General features: G+C 40.4%; 1 protein-coding gene across 1 annotated transcript in view; it reads right to left on the reverse strand.

Annotated features, from left to right (window-relative positions):
• LOC144797928 (extracellular calcium-sensing receptor-like) overlaps nucleotides 1-21491 on the reverse strand; it is a 63857-nt gene extending 42366 nt beyond the window's left edge. The window contains exon 1 of the mRNA XM_078668729.1: nucleotides 21405-21491. Within this exon, the coding sequence (XP_078524855.1) occupies nucleotides 21405-21491 (87 nt within the window). The remainder of the gene's footprint in view (nucleotides 1-21404) is intronic.
• Between the last annotated feature and the right edge of the window lie 439 nt (nucleotides 21492-21930).

The raw sequence follows: 21930 nt of genomic DNA on the forward strand, positions 1-21930 counted from the left end.
CCGGTGTTTCCAGATACCTTCGCGGGTTACTGGGATATCGAGTCCTGAGAGAGAGATACAAGACCTCCTGCTTTCTAATACCCAGGTACGGAGCTGACTAAACCCTCAAAGAGAATTCTTGAGTTAGAATCTTGGCAAAACCAACTTAACTTAAACTGCTACTTACTTACTCCTTCCCACGTATTAGGCTTAGGTCAGGTACACCGGGTAGGCGTATTTAGAAGCACCAGTTGAGTACGTTAGTCAATGTATATAAGTATGTATATATTTTATCTATTTTAAAGTATCATATGGCTAAGAAACCATATCAATGCTTTTACAGTATTATTTCTTAATCCTCCTTTTACTGTACGCACTTTACTATGAGTATTGCAATTGTGGCAATTCATTTCTCTTGTATGAGGAAGAAGACTGCTCAATAAATTACACCTTTTATTGAAAACGCCCGTCTTTCTTTTCTCTGCATTCTGGTGAAACTAAGTACGCACATTTGACTGAGTGAAATAGCTGTCTATTGTTTTCACACGACTCTAGAGATACACTCTTATTCTTAGAAAGCAAAGTTGTCATGTTATATGGTTGTCAGAAACGAATCCCTTCTTGTCTGTCCAGGGAGGTTAAACTCCTCCTCGTTTATTCGAGAAAGTTTCTAGTGACCTCTGAGCTAGCTGGCAAAAAACTTAAGTCTAATATAGTCAGTAGAGACCTACATAACCCCAGTCCTACGTCTACACTGCTGAATATATTATTCCAATGCGCAGAGCCTATTGGAAATATAGGAACTACACTACTTGGCGCCCAACGTTTGGTAAGGCAGTAAATCTAACGCAAGACGTTAGAGTAACTCAGTCGTGCTTTTTCACACAGACCCCTTTTCCCGTAAATACTCCAAAAGACGTCTGGAGTGGGTAAAAGGTTAAAATCCGCCGGAACTTAGTAGGAAGAGATTCCTATGTATAGTTTTTGGTATAGTCAACCTTGAAGGATGCAGTGTTCCAAAATATTGTGCACCTAATCTTTGTTTCCTTGAATCTTGATCTGCAACAAAAACCTTTCTGTCAGTAAAAATGTCAGAAAATGAAGACGAAAGGGAGGCAGCTAGAATAGCAGCTCGACTCCTAGAGGATGACACAAGTCTCCTACAGAATGACCCAAATGCTATACTCATTCCGGTCAACATAAGAAAAACTATAACTCTTAAACTTATAGAAAATGGACTAACACCAAGAGGTGGAATAGTCGTATTCGTAATTGAGGCCCATGAATATTGGCAGACAGAGGTATTCTACACATGGTTAAACTTTCCAGCAGCAAACGCTGTCACACACGAATTCCACTATTACAAAATAGAGGAACCTCCGGATGAGTACACTCCTTTCGAGGAGGTGGAAATCCCATTAAAATACCAAGAGCACCTGCTATGGTTTAAAGGCGCCCTAAAACATAATAATCCCATCACCAGGCTCGGTCCACTAGGTAGACCAGGAGCAACGTGGCCGGTTCTAGCCAGCTACACACCACATCCCGACATCGAAAAAATGTCAGTACCAGAACTTTTAGCACAGCTAAAACAACTGATTAAAATACATAGACAATTAGTCCAATATGTAATGCGGACTTCAACAGTCCAACCAGCTATTAACATTCCACAGCTGACCCCTCATCAGGGGAACACAAACAAAATTACACCACAGAACATACAATCATGTCTGGGTAAAGTACCCGCAAAACGGGAACAAATTCCATTCTGGTTAGCACAAAAAATCACTCAAATAGAGGCAGCATTTCCGGATACTACCCCTACTGAGAAACACAGAATTCTGACTATCTGTCTTCCTATGGGGATCGCACCACATGTGGAAGACTGTGACACTTGGGGCACAGTCTTTGCTTTCATTTACACAAAAACACATGATGTCCCGTCTATGGCGATAATACCAGATGTGCTAAGACATATTCAAAATGAATACGGTGCAGAACCTGCTTTAACTCTGGGTATGAAATTACTGAAAGACTTCAGGCAGGTCTCGGCTATATTATTAGCCAACATAAAAGGAGAAGCAGCATCTGTGGCGATCCGCCAGAAATTGAAAGAAACAGATATAGCAGACCAACCAATTGAACTTGCCAGAATCATAGAAAAATCCTATGAAGAACTAGGTAGAGATATTTTGGGTGGGAAACCAGTAAAACCCCAACGAACTGAAAATCCTGAAAAGATATTTATTAAAAATAATCTAAACACTCTAAAAAAGAGCTGGGATGGAAATAAACAATCCACTCCCAAAGAAAAAAGATTCCAGTCCAGAGGTAGGTCTCCTCGGCGGAGAGAAAGATCTCCGGACCAAGGACACAAGTCTCCCCAGAGGGAGCCCTCTGAGAAAAGATACAACCTTAGAAATAGGGATAATCTAAAGAAACCTGATAGATATCAAGACATTGATACACGTCCCTCTCGATCTTTTCAGACTTCCTCGCAGAAATCAGAAAGAAGAGGACGGTCAGAACACAGGGAAGAGCACGTCAAGTCCAAAGACAAGGAACCTGCTCATCAAAGTAAAAAATTACAATTTCCAAGAAAGAAGGTAGCCAGCATTAAAATAGTTAAACATGCCGAGGATACTGAGGACACAACTGAAAAATGGAGAGTGGGCCCAGACAATGCTAGACAGCGCAGCAGAAGTGACCATAGCTCGCAGGATCCTGATGAAACATCTGGAGACAGTGGACACGAATGAATACATTCAGGTGGAAACTGCAGATACCAGAGTTAGCAAACCTCATAAAATATACGAGATAACATTACGTATAGAGGGAGATAAGACTAGGAAAGTAAGGGGTCTATTTTGGGATAACTTTTCCAAAGGCTATGACATCCTTTTAGCTGAGAAAGACTGGCCACCAGAGTTTGTCAGGGAATGCCCTCATGGCGAAGAAATGATTATGCCTGCCTTCTCAAATCATATTCCAATTCATAAAAAATATACATATGCAAGAAAATGGGCAGTAGCCCAAGCTCCTGCATTAAATATAAATCATGTAGGATGGGATGAGGACTCTCCTCCTCATAAAATCCAGTTAAAATGTCAACCAACTGCACAAAGACAGTACCCAATTAAGCAAGAAGCTAAAAACAGGTCAGGGAGATCTTAGATCAACTTGAATACCAGGGGGTGATTGAAACATGCACCTCACAAATGAACAATCCTTTGTTTCCTGTCTCCAAGCCAGACAATTCATATCGTCTAGTTTTGGACTACAGACACCTTAACTCATGTTGCAAGACATTTGCAGTACAAAACTCACACAGTGCAGCACTAATGAAATAACATCGTGCGCAAAAAATCCAAAAGAACATTAGACATCTCTAATGGATTCTTTTGTCAAAACATAGCACCTGAAAGCAGGTACTTGACGACTTCCTCAATAATGGGGTCACAGTAAATTTCTGTCGACTCCCACAGGGATTCAAGAATAGCCCAGGATTATTCTCAGCAAGGGTAACAGAGTTACTACAAATGTATGATGATGAGGCATTATCATATGTCGATGACATCTATCTCACAGATGATGACTTGGATACTCACTTGAAAAGACTGAACACCATAATACTTGGGTTCGCAGCAGAGGGTTACAAATTCATCTTTAAAGAATCACGAATTGCCCATCTAACTGTCCTGTTTTTAGGATATGAATTATCAAGTGAAGGCAAAAGCCTAGCAGACAATTTCTTAGAAAAGTGTGCTGTACTCCAAGCACCAAAAACGCTGAAGAACTTACAATCAATACTAGGGGGTCCATTATGATGATGGGCAATCCGCCCGACAAGCACTCTCGTTTTCCCCTCCGCCAGATTAGGATGGCGGGGGGGACAGCGGCGGACGGAAAGACCGTCCGCCGCTTTACCGCCGCGGTCGCCTTGCGACCGCGGCGGTAATGGATTAATATGGTGGCGGTGTCTAATGGACACCGCCAGCCATATTACAATGGCACCAAGTAGAGGCCTTTCCGCGGCGGCAATGCCGCCACGGAAAGGCAGGCGGGAATTGCTGCGGGGGCCCCCTGCAGGGCTCCCAGGTTGCCAACACTGTCGGGGGCACATGGGGGGTACCTATGGTACCCCCCCACATTTGCATATGCAAAGCGGCAGGCACTGCGCGGTGCCTGCCGCTTTGCATATGCAAATGCAACAAAGCATTTTTAGCATTGTGGTGGGCGGTGCAGACTGCACCGCCGGCCACAATGCTAAAACTACAGGATGTGCCCGCCACTGTGGCGGGCACATCCTAATTCCCCCCACGGGACCCCCGCCCTTATGGCGGGCGGTCCCGTTCCCCACTATGGTGACGGGAGGACAAAGTTAGTTAGCTAAAACAAAATTGCAAACTCGCGATAACACACGCAACCTTGTAATCCGAGTCATCCCAGGAAGATGCGGATTCACGTACCTGACCTCTAATGAGGAAGAAAATGTACCAATAGCTTACAAATCACATTTGTACACACAAGCTGAAATAAAATTCAGTTCTACTGAAAAAACTCTAACTGCGGTTCAGACTGCTGTAGCAAAAGAAAGAGCCCTAGCACAAGGTAAACGAATAATAATTGTTACACCAATACCAGCCTTATAAGCGGTAACAAATCAAGCATTCCAAATGCTAAAGCACTACATCCGAGATGGATACAATGGGTTAATTCTCTTGCTGCAACAGACGTAGTATACGAATTTGATCCTAATTTGCAAACACAAGAATTTCTACAATACGAATATGAATGTCCACTGCCGACCGAAATCCTGCCTCTAGAACACTACAGCTGTATAATATATACAGACGGATCAGCACAACCCGCAGTTGGGGGTAAACAAGCTTACAGTGCTGCGTGCGCGATTGTTAAAGGTCGTTTGCATGAAGGAAAATTTAGACCATTGGTCACTCAAACCCAATCTCTAGGAGATTTTACAGCTCAGCGAGCTGAACTACTAGCATTTAAGATGGCACTTGAAAACACCGATCCCGAATTCCCCACACTAATAGTATGCGATTCATATTACTGCGTTCAGTCTTATAATGAATACTTGCAGAACTGGGTACAAAACGGTTTCAAAGATGCAAAAGGTGGCACAATCAAGCATAAAACGCTTTGGGAACAAGTAGTTCTTTTACAGAAAGAACTACAAAAGACTCACGTGATACATACAATGAGTCATCAACGTGATGGCGTTCACGTTGCGGGGAATTCATTTGCTGATGAGGCCGCGAAGGCAGCTGTCCGTAGCTGCTATCATCCGGTCAAAAACTAAAATAGACAGCGATATAATGCAAGCTGTCAGTGCTACGGTAAAAGATGATATAAAATCACTCCCGAAAGGCTTTCCAGTAAAGTACTCATACATAACTGATGCGAATAATGTTCCATTTGCTCGAATCCCTGGAGTGGGGGATAGGGCAATTCCAAACATGGAACACAGGTTAGGACTAATTACAGCGGCACACGAAGGTCTCGCTTCTGCACATGCTGGTGTTTCCGCCACAATATCGTTATTAAAACACAGATATTGGTGGCCGCGCATGAGAAAACAAACTAGGAACTATGTTCTAGAATGTGAAATATGCCAAAGAATGAAAGTATCAACAGTGAAACGACCAGCACAGACGCCCCTTCTAATCTCAGATAAACCATTAGCGTGTGTTTACCTGGACCACTGTGGTCCCTTAAAAAGGGATGGCAACTACAAATATATCATGGTCGCAGTGGATTCCTGCACGAGATTCATTTGGATGTGGCCCCAGCGCTCGGCTGACGCCAGAACTGTTATAAAAGATTTGCGAGTCTATATCGGCACATACGCAATTGGCATGCTACATTCTGACTAGGGTCCTGCTTTTAGCTCTCGAGCTTATAAGGAGGCCATGACCAGCATGGGCATTGCATTGTGGTACTCTTGTCCCTTCCATCCTGAGGGAAATGGGATTGTGGAAAGAAAAAAACGAGACATAAAGCAATCTATAACGGCAAGGGTATTAGGTTTGGGTGATGGGTGGGTCCAACATTTAACAAGTGTCCAACGTAGTCTTAATAATCTGCCAAGAAATTTTCTAAAAGGTTTCAGCCCGTACGAACTATTGTTCGGTACTAGAATGCATATTCAGGACTTAGATAGTCAGACTTCAGTGGTAGAAGAAAAATGCTTTGATATCAAAGATCGTTTGGCTATTTTTCAGGACTTAAATGAAACAAGAAAAGACCTGAGCAACATAAAGCTAAAACAGCAGCCAACAGCCACTGAAGAGAAACCACCTGTCCCAGCAAGGCCTGTCTGGATTCCAAAGATTGGGGATCTAGTCAGAGAGAAAATAGCGGTGAAGAAGGAATTTGGGCCTTCTTACAGAATAGCAATACCTGTCTTAGCTGTCAGCGGAACAAGATCAGTAGTACTACCGCCCCTTGCTGGTAAAAAGGAGAACCGAGTTGTATCCATCGACCTGGTAAAATCACAATCATGTGGCCAATAATAAGTAGTAGGCCCAGTAGACTTCCAAGATGTAGCAGAACACCAAAACTTGCTACAATACAAGAGGTTCAAACTGAGAGACTAATCACATTTGATAAACCTACAGTGAATAAAAAAGGACTATGCAACAATGCCATGGAACTTGTGCCTCTTGAAACCCAAATTGCAACAGTTCGTCAAGAAACACCTGTCTACAACGATGTAGCCTCAGACTATGCTAATGAAACAAAAGATGCAAAAGCAAATAAAAATCCGGAAGCAATTCCAACAGTTGACAGAACTGCATCTGGCTACTTCATCAATTTCGATGACTTTTCTGAGGATCCAAGCAAGCCTGAAGAACAGCCAACAACAAAAACTTTTAAAGACAAAGTAACAGAACTCTTTCATCAACTCAAAGAAACCTATCTGATTTCTCCATGGATTGAATTTTGGATTGTGTTAGGTGTACTTTTCCTCCTGCTTTGGCTCATCATGGTTCTTTGTTTGGGAAATTTTATTGAAGGAAAATACAGTACAATGGACACAGCAAGTCAGAACATCAACTTGGTCCTAAAGCCACACAAGTCATCTCACATCGAGAAAAGAGAACTATCATCCGTGAATGTCACAGCCAATCCAATACCCGGTGGGGTAGCTTGGGACAATACAGATTACGAAATCTATGGCCCGGTCGAGCTCTTGAAGTATCCACACCAGTTTAAGGTTTCATTAAGTGACTTTGTAAAACCGAGCACATTTTCTGATGATTGGGGCTTTGAAAGTATTAATAATATGATGTCAGATTTAGTTATGTCAGCAAAATGTAAAGAACATGATTATTTACAGGGTTCATCGAATTATGAAGAAATGTACTGCTACAAGCACTTTGCACATCATTATTTGCATAAATCTGCTCAACCTAGAAATGTTTTTAATTATAATCAATGGGAACATTGTGCAACTCCACCAAAAGGCAGTTCGAAAACATTTTACGAGAAATTCCCATACTTCTCAGTGTTTAACACAAGTGATGCAGAAACGTTTTATTTTAAAATGTTAAATAAGACAGGAATGTAAACAATGCTGACAAACATTAAATTAATCTATTCAGAAGAATTTTTTGAAAAAATGACTACATTTGGTTTTGATTTCTGGAAAAACAAAGTTGAAGCAAAAACCATCTGGGGTACCAAAGATTGACAGGTCCAAGGTTAGAATCATTATTTAGAGCCTGCATGATCCCAGAACAAATTATATTCTTGAATGACACCATTCAACAGACAACCTGTCTTGGCCTAGCCAAAATTAAAGACTTAAACAAACCGTCTATTCCAAAGCCAACACCTGACAGTAATAGCACTACAGATGTTGAGATAGACGTATCCCATATCTTTAACCAAAACAGAACACATCCTGATTGGAAAAAATGGTTGATCTGGCCCACAGACACAAATAGCTGTCAAGATAGATTCCTGAACAAATTACAGGGGTTCAAATTGACCAGGCCAGACCCTAGATACTCCCAGAGACAACATCCAGGGATAGTTACAACATACAGTGTAGGAAAACTCTGCCTCGAATGGCTACACACATCCACACTGGCAGAAATTAAGCAACACTTTACTTTACTTAAAGATGGTGCTGACTTGCGTGATTTCATAATGGGACCACGCAAACAGCGTCAAAAACGTTTCATAGCGGCCGGTGTATACGCAGCATACAACGAAGCTTGGAAAATATTGCAAATTGAAACAGCAGAAAAAATACGAGAAATTGATCGTATCAATTTGGAAAAAACACTTTCTGTTGTGGACAATGGGTTAATGACTCTGTCTTCCAGAATATATTCACTGGACAGTATTGTATCATCTGCTATTGATATAATGGAGCAGGACTTACTAATGTTACAACACGGTCAGTCCCAATTGCGGTCTATTGTACAGCTTGGCTGGACGTTGCAAAATCTGCGTTCAGGCTACGTGCCCTGGCGTTTAATCAACACAACGTCACTATTCTCTATCTTTAACCTTACTGATACACAAATCAGCTTGGCACGGAAAGGAGCAGAGTATACAATTCTGAGCATTGAAAAACTTGAGAGATTACCATTGACAATGTCAGAAAGACCTGTCATTGAATGGATAATACATGGAATAATAACAATTCCGATAACAACTTTCCAATTTAAATTCTGTCAAGAGTATATACCAGCAGGCCAGTATGAAAGGTTGGGTAAAGGGTACATTAAGTCATCATGGAAATTACCTTACACACACACATGTTATAGTGCAAAGGAACAGAATGTATTTCTTAGTGGTAACAATTGTAAAGGATCACTAAGTGGTATACTTCTTTGTCAAGGTATTAACTTGCATGGGGCCTGTGAGGGGACTTCAAATAACCTTTCATGTCACCAGCATGGCACACCTGCAACTCGAATAGAGCCATTCTTTAGACGGATTTCTAACGGGAGCTATATTCTAATAGTGGACCACAGATGTTGTGGCATGGTGCCAGGAAAAGCTTATCTCGTGAGCGTTAGTTCCATGGTCACTTGCTGTATGCAAGTACTGTATCCAAACAGCACTCCAGACACGGAGGCGAAGAATTGGCCCTTTTTTAATATCTCTTCTATTCGAATTGATACTTTAAGCAGAATGAAGTTTGTTCTTTTACAGACAACTGTGCCCTTGACGTCATCAAAAGAAACGTATGATCTTCAAGTTGCAAGGACAACAGCAGAGATACATACCCTTTTATCATCAAATTGCCCAGTGCATTTTGCAGAAATGCTAAGCCAAATCCTAAATATGTCTGATACCAGTGGTGTCCCATATATATTTAAGACAATTTTTTCGGGACTGTTAACACCCTTCCAAACAGTTCTGGGCATTTTTCCTAATTTTGTCCATTCTGTCTTTGGCGGCCTACCACTTCTGTTGGGACTCGCAGCAGGCATTTTATTTTTGATACTTCTGCTTCAATATGGCAAGCCAAGTTGCAGACAAGACTCCAGCAACAATGGAAGAAACGATCCTAGCTATATGCTATCGGGACCACATAACTAAAGTCCTTGGATTAGCCCGGCTAAGAGATCTGAATATGACCTGGTTTCTTTCATTCAGACCCATCTGGCAGAATTGCATCTTACCTGTGCTTCGATGTATGCTATGCGGAGAAGAATGCGTGTTGGATGTCTGTCTTACACTACTATCAGCAGTACCATTGGATACAGATACTTTGCTAAGTCCTGTAACGGCTCATGCATCGTGTTGTCCCCATCGGCTACCCATTCTGATGACGGCATTCGTTGAGACTTCACCACTGCGATTAAAGGTTAGTGAAGTACGAGATGAGAGCAACATCACCCAGGTACGACCTTCTGTGAGCATTGCTGATCCTGACATCGATGATAGCAATCATTCTCACGACTGTACAGTTGCGGCATTTTCGAACTTAATCGAATTTTCACCTGAAGCCGTAGACAACTTTTTTGCGAATCTGTCTGAAATGATGTTTTCCCCCGAACAAAAAGAATAACTTTTTAAGCAAACTAGTACACAGCGTTCCCTGAACTCTGAATTCGGCCTTTGGCTTTGATAAACAAAAGCTACTGAACATATTTGGAACTATATTTTTCTCTCTCCCCTGAAAGCGAAATTATTTTTTTTCCCGATTCCAAAATATTTACTTTTTTTCTGGCACATGTACTCTGCTTAAAGTAGAACTATTCTTAGAGAACAGAGCTTCTATTTTTAGGAACTCTAGAGACAATATATTACCTCATCCGCTAGCACATTTTCAGCAACTGTATTTATATTTAATGCAATGGTCTCGACCTTTTCTTTCTGTATTAAGAGCCATTTCATGTGTAAATTTCGCAAATCATTCATGCCGATATATATATGCATCCTTTTTAATGAATGATTACACTGCTTGAATAGCGTACAGTATCTATAATCAATTTTCGTGTATATCTATGCACCATTTCAATTGCTAACAAATGTATTTTGGGGTGGGTTGAAATACACATGCACTTTTATATGTTTACTATTGCTTAGTTTTAGTAATGATGGACATTAGATCGTGGAATGGGTATTGTGTTTTTATCCAGGAGCCTAAACCGATATTCCTATTTTATGCCCTTGTCCGGTTATAATCAATAATATCCATACAACGGCATAATAATCATATCCATATTCAGTCGTAGCACATGCTGTCACATTAAGCAAGGCTACTTCCCCGGCCCCCTAGAAAGCACAACGAGTTCTCTAAACAAATCCAAACCACCAGCAATCTGGGAAATCCCCCTTGCTTTGTTTTGATTTCATCCTAGAACTCCTGTAAAGCATTGTAAGAACGGCCAGTTCTTAGTGACATCTTCATTGACGTCTTATGTCCAGCCTTACGTCAAACCCGGCACCTTACAGGTATAAATATACCAACGTTGCCTTAAGAAAACACACAGTGGTTGTATTGGGAGCAGCTATCTACTTGCCCGAGAGCCTAGCTGATGCGAGAACCCACGGACGCTGCCCCTCCCTTTTGACGCACTGAGAGAGACGCTGTCTTTTCTCCTGCCGAGAAATCCAGCTCCGGTGTTTCCAGATACCTTCGCGGGTTACTGGGATATCGAGTTCTGAGAGAGAGATACAAGACCTCCTGCTTTCTAATACCCAGGTACGGAGCTGACTAAACCCTTAAAGAGAATTCTTGAGTTAGATTCTTGGCAAAACCAACTTAACTTAAACTGCTACTTACTTACTCCTTCCCACGTATTAGGCTTAGGTCAGGTACACCGGGGTAGGCGTATTCAGAAGCACCAGTTGAGAACGTTAGTCAATGTATATAAGTATGTATATATTTTATCTATTTTAAAGTATCATATGGCTAAGAAACCATATCAATGCTTTTACAGTATTATTTCTTAATCCTCCTTTTACTGTACGCACTTTACTTTACTATGAGTATTGCAATTGTGGCAATTCATTTCTCTTGTATGAGGAAGAAGACTGCTTAATAAATTACACCTTTTATTGAAAACGCTTGTCTTTCTTTTCTCTGCATTCTGGTGAAATTAAGTACGCACATTTGACTGAGTGAAATAGCTGTCTATTGTTTTCACACAACTCTAGAGATACACTCTTATTCTGAGAGAGCAAAGTTGTCATTTTATAGGGTTGTCAGAAGCTAATCCCTTCTTGTCTATCCAGGGAGGTTAAACTCCTCCTCGTTTATTCGAGAAAGTTTCTAGTGACCTCTGAGCTAGCTGGCAAAAAACTTAAGTCTAATATAGTCAGTAGAGACATAGATAACCCCAGTCCTACGTCTACACTGCTGAATATATTATTCCAATGCGCAGAGCCTATTGGGAATATAGGAACTACACTACAGGATGGATGCGTGAATGGGTGGGTGACGGTGGATGAATGGATGGATGGGTGGTTCTTAGGGCATGGATGGATGTGTTTATGGGTGGATGGATGCATGAATGAAGGATGGGTGGGTGGGTGATGGTGGATGAATGGATGCGTGAATGGCTGGGTGACGGTGGATGAATGGATGGATGGGTGGTTGCTAGGGCATGGATTGATGTGTTTATGGGTGGATGGATGCATGAATGAAGAATGGGTGGATGGGTGACGGTGGATGAATGGATGGATGCGTGAATGGGTGGGTGACGCTGGATGAATGGATGGATGGGTGGCTGCTAGGGCATGGATGGATACAGTACAATTACTGTACCACTAGCCCTCTTTTAATTTGCCTGAGGTTAGTCGAGCAAAACAGGGCCCATTATCCAGTGCAGAATTCAAATCACATGGAGAAAAGTGTTCCATGAAAGATGAGACTCTGCAGATGATCGGGGAATTGAAACGGAAATGGAAAAATGCATCAGGTGAACGGGAAATGGAAACATGAAGCGGACATTATTATTTCTTATTCCCACAACGAAGTTATCGAGTGCAAAAATACAGGTTACCGATGTTAATACACCATTTCAATGCAGTCAAATGCCTTATTATTTATGCGATGTTACGGTAAAAATGCAGATGTTAATACACCATAGATAAAACGGAATGCATGAAGCGGATATTGCACACGGGAAATGGAAAAATGCAGCAAATGGAAAAACGTAGCAGATGATCGGGGAATAGAAATACATGAAATGTTAATACACCATATAACATGGAGCAAAGTGTTCCAGGAAAGACGAGACTCTCAATGCCCACTACAAGTGAGGTATCACGGGTTTCCTATAGCTAAAGATCAGAAAATTACAAAACAACAAACCACGGTCGCGGAAACACTGCAGACCCACGTGCACACTTTACAATAACCCAAAATGGAACGTTTTCTAACATGAGCCGTGAGGGTAAAGGGGGAAGAAGGGAAACATAAACTCAGCTGTGCACTAAAAGGTGAATAGGTATGATTGGACCCTGTCCCATCAACTCACGATGCGGTGGGTGCTTCCCGGTTTAAATAGTCAGTGGATCTGGCCGACGTGTGATGCGGACATATAGAAGGAAACACTTGGTACAGAACTGATGTGAAACATCGCGTTGTCATGTCGCGCGATGTAATGTCGCCGATGTGACACGCGTTCCTCGTCCACGGCCGCATTTGCGGCGCAACGACGTGCGATGAGAAAATGGTTGATGTAAGTGGCATTGCGATGTATTGGCCGCGATGCGAACGCCCGCGAGGACATTGCGGCCGATGGATCGTCATACAACCTCTAGGCACTACCAATGCCACCCACATCTATTTGATCATCAGTAGTACCACCACCACTACCAAACCATCATCAATACCACCAACAAAACCATGAGTACTAACACCACCAGACGATATCAATACCACTAAGTACACTACCATCATCAGCAATACCTCAACCACCAAAGGAATCACCACCTACAACGACCAAAAGATTAACCACAACTACCAGTGCCACACAACCAACATTATTTTTGCTACAAGTAATATCATTCTTTCACCACAATATAACTACTTTTACCTCCATGAATACCACCAACAATATTAACCCTCCACAATATCAAGTCTTGACAACGCCAGTATGTCTAGCTTTAATGTCCTATTGGATTGAAAAATCAGTTTCCTTGTCTGTGTTTGCACACATTGTCACATTAAACCCAGATGGCTTGACTTTGTCAATACATGATCTAACAGAAGCTCATACTTACTTCACAGTAACTGCTTTCAATCAATATATGCAAGTATAAAATAGTCTCCATCAAACACATATCAAAGACATAACTCCACACTCCATTTTTTGTAAAAAGCCTTACTTTTTTTCATCATATTATGTGAAGCCCTGAATTATCTGAAAAATCATCAGATAAGATGCCACTGAGCTATAGATTTCAGAAATAACATCTCCAGTTAATGGCAGATTATCACCTTCATATAAGACAAGCCATGTTCTCATCTACCACAAGCAATGCCTGCTACTCACACCTGCCATGGGGCATCATACCATCGCCCTATCAAAACACAAATACCACCAACACCTCTACCAATATCCCCTCTACCTTTATACTATGTAAAAGGCAGGACTAAGGGATCTAGTCACAACTGACATGGGAAATCCTAAGGTCTTTACTTCAGGTAGAGTCTCCTCTGACCAAGGAGGTGCTAGAAGAACTTTTTTAATATGAGAAGGCACATCATTAGGTTACTAGAGTTGAGGGGTGAGCGATCCCGATCCCTTACTGGCCGTATTTTTGCCCTTGACACAGGGAAACCCCTTACCCCCTATTATAAGCAAGGTTCAACAAGATTATCAGGGCAAGATTAGTTTCATGTGTTCTTTCTGGAAAAATTCCAACCACGCACTGTATTTTTTTGTAAGGTGTTTATGACAGTACTGTCACTCTATCCGTAAGAATGAATGAAGAAACAGCCAACACATGTTTCAGCCCTTTACACTGCCATCCGGCCTGGGTCTTCCTCAGGGCTGTACATACATTCATAATTTGCAAAGGAGGAGGGTGGTGTGTATCCCCATGAAAGAAAAGAGAAATGGTAATAAGGTCGGTGAGAGAAAGAGGAAAGAAGGGGAAAGTGAATTTTATTAGTTTGTGGAGTAACCGAGAAATGGGTAGGATGCAAGTGAGGGGGGAAAGAGAGAGAAAAGGCACACAGCGACAGAGGGGTACAGTGGTGTAGATCAGTAAGGTACATCATATTTAAAAGGAAAGGCAAAAAAAAAAAAAACAGTTTCGGGAATCACACGGGGAGGAATAGAGATATGGGAGATTGAGGAGGCATTGAAAAATAGCCGGGAAAGAGGATAGGAGAGAAGGAGACAAGAAGAGAGTAGAGAAAGAAGAAGCGTCAGGAAGCATGTAGGGAATATAATATATGTATCATAAATTTACATAAGCTGGAAAGTTAAATGTAAATGAAATACACATGTCAGTATGGGATTGCATTGTACAATCAATTTAAAATAGTAGTTGATATATGGCACATAATATAGAAGGAGGAATAGTGTATAATGAACCAGCGGTCATCACATGTAGTATATTAAATTCACCATGGTAGCATATTTGTTAGTTGGAAAAAAGATAATCCATAAATAAAAGCAAATACCCACGAATTTGGTTGCAAAATATTTGGGAGACAAAATAAAACACTACAGTAGGGTAGAAGGGTATCATTGGATTGCAAGGAGACCGACTTCAGGTTTATGAATTGGATGACGGTAAACAGACATAATATCGACTACAAAATATCGAATGGACATAATATCGAGTACAAAATATAGGCTGGACAAAATATCGAATGGACAGAACATAGACATCAAAAATATCGTTTTGAAGGTAAGTAATGTAATATCGAATGTTAAAAATATAGAAAGTTAAAATATCGAAGTATATAATATAGGTTATTAAAATTATAGAATTTTTAATAATATCAATTTTTTTATAGTGTTTGTTTTGTTATTATATGTGTGAAAAGCGTGTATTTATGTTATAATTAATTTTAATTAATGAATTTTGTTTTTTTAATTTTTGCGTAATTTAATTCTGTAGCGGGTTGTGGGTTTATAGGGGAATAGGGTGGGAAGTAATTTATTTATAATTAATTAAATATGTAAATTTATATATTAGTATTCATTTTTAATTAATTGTTAATTAATTTATATTTGGTAATTATTTACATTTTAATTGGCAATTTATTTTAATTAATTGATTAATTGCTAATTATGTTAATTTTACTAATTTATTTTCTGTAGCGGGTTGTGGGTTTATAGGGGAATTGGGTGGGAAGTACTTTATTTATAATTAATTAAATATGTAAAAATATTTATTGGTATTTTTTTTAGAATTAATTGTAAATTAATTTTTTATGGGTAATTAATTAAATTATAATTGCCAATTAATTTATTTTAATTGATTAATTGCTAATTATGTTAGTTTTACTAATTTATTTTCTGTAGCCGGTTGTGAGTTTATAGGGGAATAGGGTGGGAAGTAATTTATTCATCATAATTAATTAAATAATTCAATTTATTTAATTGTTTTTAATTTGAATTAATTCTTAATTAATTTTTAATTGTTAATTAAATAATTGTTTATTTGTAATTAATTTGAATAGGTAACTAATAGTAAAAATTAATTGTAACTTGTCATTTTAATTGATTAATTATTATATTATAATAAATTGGTAATTAATTTTAATGAAATTTTTATGGATATTAATTTATACTGTTTTTAAATAATATAAGAAGTATTTACTTTCCCTACTGTTGCACTCTCTGGAGTGGGAATAGTAATTTTTACCCCTACGCTATCCAACACTTTCCCTACTGTTGCACCCACTGGAGTGGGAATAGTAATTTTTACCTCTACGCTATCCAACGCTTTCCCTACTGTTGCACTGTTTGGAGTGGGAATAGTAATTTTTACCCCTACGCTATCCAACGCTTTCCCTACTGTTGCACCCACTGGAGTGGGAATAGTAATTTTTACCCCTACGGTATCCAACGCTTTCCCTACTGTTGCACTCACTGGAGTGGGAATAGTAATTTTTACCTCTACGCTATCCAAAGCTTTCACTACTGTTGCACCCACTGGAGTGGGAATAGTAATTTTTACCCCTACGCTATCCAATGCTTTCCCTACTGTTGCACTCACTGGAGTGGGAATAGTAATTTTAACACCTACGCTATCCAACGCTTTCCCTACTGTTGCACTCCTTGGAGTGGGAATAGTTATTTTTACCCCTACGCTATCCAACTCTTTCCCTACTGTTGCACTCTTTGGAGTGGGAGTAGTAATTTTTACCCCTACGCTATCCAACGCTTTCCCTACTGTTGCACTCTTTGGAGTGGGAATAGTAATTTTTACCCCTACGGTATCCAACGCTTTCCCTACTGTTGCACTCTCTGGAGTAGGAATAGTAATTTTTACACTTCCGCTATCCTACGGTAATAATATTGGATATTATTTAATTATATTATATCACTATATATTCTTATATTTTAACAAATATGATTGTAAAAATGTTTTTATAACTATCATTAATTATTTAATTATTATAAGGTAATTTAAGTATTTTTAAGTATATTTTAGTAATTCATTTTTAATATTAATTTAATCTAACATTGTTTTTAATAAAGTCGATATTTTTAAAAACTATATTTTTGTAAACGATATTTTTTACTCGATATTTTTGTACTTACCTGTTTGTAGATACAAAGTCGATACTCTGTCTGTCGATATTTTGTCGCCGATATTTTTGATAGTCGATATTATGTCCCTCGATATTATGTCAGTGATCCTTGGATGACAGCATATTAAGCGTAAAAGAAACAGACGTTATGCATCAGGCGTAGCAGTGGTATTAGAGAGGATTTTTTTTAGTAAAATGTTAATGCGACATATAACATATGCCACAAATAACGAATTGAAGGTGAATTATTCAAGGAATTTTTGGAGTAAAATGTTAATGCGATATATAACAGGTGCCACAAATAACGAATTGAAGGAGAATTATTCAAGGAAGATAAATGGTGTAAAAAGCTTAAAGTATAAATCAAGTAGTCTTTGTCAAAAAGGTCCTAAGGATTCTGAAGGGAGAACTTCTGAGAACACGCAGAAACTGTAGCGAAGAGGAGGTATTCAACAAAAAAGGACAAGAAATTGTGTCAAGACTAAGTCAGGGAGGGTATGATCCTAATACACTAAACAATACCTTAGCCACAGTGGCCCAAATTGGACGCAAACAAATATTCCTACCCAAACGACAACAAGAGAGTAACACCCTGATCTGTTTTATTACAGACTATCATAATGGTCATCACCAAATAAGACCAAGCTTGAAACAACACTGGAATTTTTTACAACAAACACCCAGCCTAAATGACCATCTCAAAATATATCCAGAAATTACATTCAGACGATCACCCAACCTCAAGAACCTTCTGTGCAAATCTGAATTTGAGTACAAAAGGAAAGCCATCACCACATTCCTAGCCAGAGCACCAGGATTTCACATGTGTAAAAACTGCAGTGTTCGCAAACCGAGCAGAAGCAGGTACCATTAACACAAGGAAAGGAATTAACCATTAAAGAATGGATTGCTTGCAACAGCAAATTCACCATCTACGTAATCATCTGCCTTTGTAACCTCCCATACATTGGGAGCACGATACGACCACTACGCACCCGGATTCACGAACACTACCACAACATACATAAGCACACCGGTCATCCACTCACAGAGCATTTCCACGACAAGCACCCACACAAAAACGACTTCCTCTTCTTTGGCCTGGAAATTGTCCATTCAACCAGAAGAGGGAGAGACCATGAAGAGAAACTCAGAAGACGAGAAAGTGAACTCATTCTGAAATTCAAAAGAGTGACCATGGGGCTTAACAAAGAGGCAGAAATTAATGTGTGGTTGGGAGAAGACTAGTGCAAAAGGGCACTACAGGACTAAATTGGAAATTGTGCTGTACCTCTGCTATCTTACATCTCTCCCCTATGCTCTACCTAGCTTCTCCGCCCTTGCCTGCCCACGCAGTCAGAAACCAATTTGATGCATATGTAATAACTTGAAATAGCAACTGTCCCCATACAACTATGTATATGTGCATTTATGCTCTTTGCTTCGATCCAACAATATGCAACCTTACTCTTGTATATGTGCATTTATGCTCTTTGCTTTGATCTGACAATATGCAGCCTTACTTTTGAAGTTGCTGTCACCCTCTTGAATCAGGAACTACCTGCGCCGACCGGGGTGCTCCGGCACCATGATAAGCCGTTATCTAATCTGACATCCCACACACTTCTCCCACAAAACCCCCCACCCCCTCCCCCTTTTCTTTATCCCTCTAGCCCACATATTGACATAATTACTCTCCCCATACCACTCTGTACATGTGCCTGCTGGCGCATTATTCAATCCGCCGCTTGAAACTCAAGTGCACGATTGACCAAGGACATTAGACATTGAGGACCCACTGACGTATACAAGGGTCCCCCCGCGCAATTCAATGAATTTCATCTTATTGCTCTCCCTCTCACGCCTAGGGCTTGGGACCATTCCACCTACTTACTCTGTTTTTATCATCACTCACTAATCTGCCTATTCACTCTGTTCTTATCGCTCACTCACCAAACCACCACCATTACAATATGGTGCCCAACATCACTAGTAGCCTTCCCTCTGATTTATGAAGCAGAAGCCATACAGCTGTGCAATTACTGACGAATATAGGGGTTCCCCCTTCCCCCACGGAATTTCATATTTTTCATCCTATTGCTTTCCCTCTCCCACGCCTTGCTGTGGGACCATTCCACCTACTCACTCTGTTTTTATTGCCACTCACTAAACCACTACCTTTCCAATATGGCGCCAAACACCACAAGTATATTTCCTTCTGAGTCGTGAACTGGAAGCCATACAGCTGGGCATTTAAAATGGCCACCAATCATCTCCCGTAGTTATCGACTACAACTGACTGCAACAACGCGGACCGGCATTATGCCAGTTATTTAGTGGTAAGCGACTAGCCAATGACCAATAACACTGCACAACATATCCAATCCCGACTTCCCCTCCCCGAACCTGACAGTTACCTGCCCCTTTCTTATTATTTCCCATTCAGAATCCTTAGGACCTTTTTGACCAAGACGACTTGATTTATACTTTAAGCTTATAAACCGGTAAGCCATATATCGCCTTCTTGTGTGACACAAGAACTTCACTGCCTTTACTTGGGCTCATAGTCAGAGTGAGCTCACATAACGCATGATATATTCCATGATAGAACCGCGCAATCTGCCTCAGGAACTGACGGGCAACCCAGATTTGCTCTAAACCACCCGCATGATCACTGTTTAGAATACCATGGCATCTGCTACCATAGCGATTGCGCTGCCACACCAGAATATCCATGCTTTAACACCAAATTATCCCTAAATATGTCACAATGTTATCACTTGTTTACTAGATATTCTTACAATCTTGAGGTGCTACCTTTCACTTATATTGCGCCACCACAGTATGGAATTAGTACACAACACCGGTTTCCCCTGTGTAAATAAATTTCGCTTCCTTCTCTTCTCGATGCGGACCCTGTTTCCTGGCGGACCCGACATCGCGAAAACTACCATTGTAAATATACTACTACCCATTTCAAAAATGTTCTTTACTCTACTGTTCTTTACCATGTTAAATGCGCTATTTTTTTTACACCATTTATTTTCCTTGAATAGTTCACCTTCAATTCGTTATTTGTGGCACCTATTTTACGTTATCATATGTTATATGTCGCATTAACATTTTACTAAAAAAATGCCTTTCTAATACCACTGCTACGCCTTATGCATGAAGATCTCTTTCTTTTGCCTCCTCATTTAAAATGCGTCATCTACGCTCAATACGCTGTCATCCAATTCATAAACCTGAAATCGGTCTCCTTTCAATCCAATGATACCCTTCTACCCTACTGTACTGTTTTAGTTTGTCTCCCAAATATTCGCCAACCGAATTCATGGGTATTTGCTTTTATTTATGGATTATCTTTTTTTCAACTAATGAACATGCTATCATGGTGATTTTAACCTACTCCATGTGATGATGACCGCTGGTTCATTACACACCATTCCTCCTTCTACATTATATGACGTATATGAACTACTTTTGTAAATTGATTGTATAATGCAATCTCAGACTGGCATGTGTATTTCATGTAACTTACCTGCTTGTGTAAATTTATGATACATATATTATATGCTCTTCATGCCTCCTGCCGCTCCTTCTGTCTCTGTAAATGTAAATGTAAATGTGCTGGACTTGTAAAGCGCACAGCTGCCCGTGAGCGTCCCGGCGCTTGCTTAGGGAACCCGTCCTGGTATTCCCCCGTGAGAAACCCCGGCAGGGTGTCCACAAGGTGAAAGCCAGGCATCCCGCCGCGAGGGGCCGTAGTGGAGATTAAGCAAGCTATTGCCCAGAGTCGCAGAGTGTGACCCCGTGAGTTGAGTAGGCACCAGAGCGAGAATTGTTGAGTCCGTGGAAATTTTTGAGCCCGAGACCCGCCGAGGCAGGGAACCGAACCCTGGTCCACGGTCGATCTCAGCTTCCGGGTCTGCCGCCTCTAACCACTGAGCCACGCTTCTCCACATCTCTCTACTCTCTTCTTGTCTCCTTCTCTCCTATCCTATTCCCCGGCTTATTTTTCATTGTCTCCTCAATCTCCCATATCACTATTACTCCCTGTATGATTCCCGAAACTTGTTGGTTTTTTTTTGCCTTTCCCATGTGTCTGTCTTTTAAATATGACGTACCTTACTGATCTAAACCACTATACACTTCTGTCGTTGTGTGCCTTTTCTCTCTCTTTCCCCCTTAACTCCCCACCTACCCATTTCACGGTTACTCCACAAAATTCACTTTCCTCTTCTTTCCTCTTTCTCTCACCGACCTTATTAACATTCCTCTTTTCTTTCATGGGGATACACACCACCCTCCTCCTTTGCAAATTTTGAATGTATGTACAGCCCTGAGGAAGCCCCAGGCGGATGGTTGTGTAAAGGGGTGAAACACGTGTTGGCTGTTTCTTCACTCACTCTTACGGATAGAGTGAAAGTACTGTCATAAACACCTTACATAAAAACCAGTGCGTGATTGGAATTTTTCTAGAAAGAACACATGAAACTAATCTTGCCCTGACAATCTGTTGAACATCATTATATTACCACTGTTGTTGATTTACACCTTACACCCAGTTATCTCAAGGTTTCCCATGTAAGGTCTTAGTAGCTTGAAAGTTTTACCTGCATTTCCCATTGCATTCTTTCAAGTACTGTACTGGGATAGTAATGGGAAAATTCAAAACTGCTAGCAACACAATACACAACCTGAGGACTGAATTAGCTCAACAAATCTGA

Source organism: Lissotriton helveticus, chromosome 12 (assembly GCF_964261635.1).
Source record: "Lissotriton helveticus chromosome 12, aLisHel1.1, whole genome shotgun sequence".
Taxonomy (NCBI): domain Eukaryota; kingdom Metazoa; phylum Chordata; class Amphibia; order Caudata; family Salamandridae; genus Lissotriton; species Lissotriton helveticus.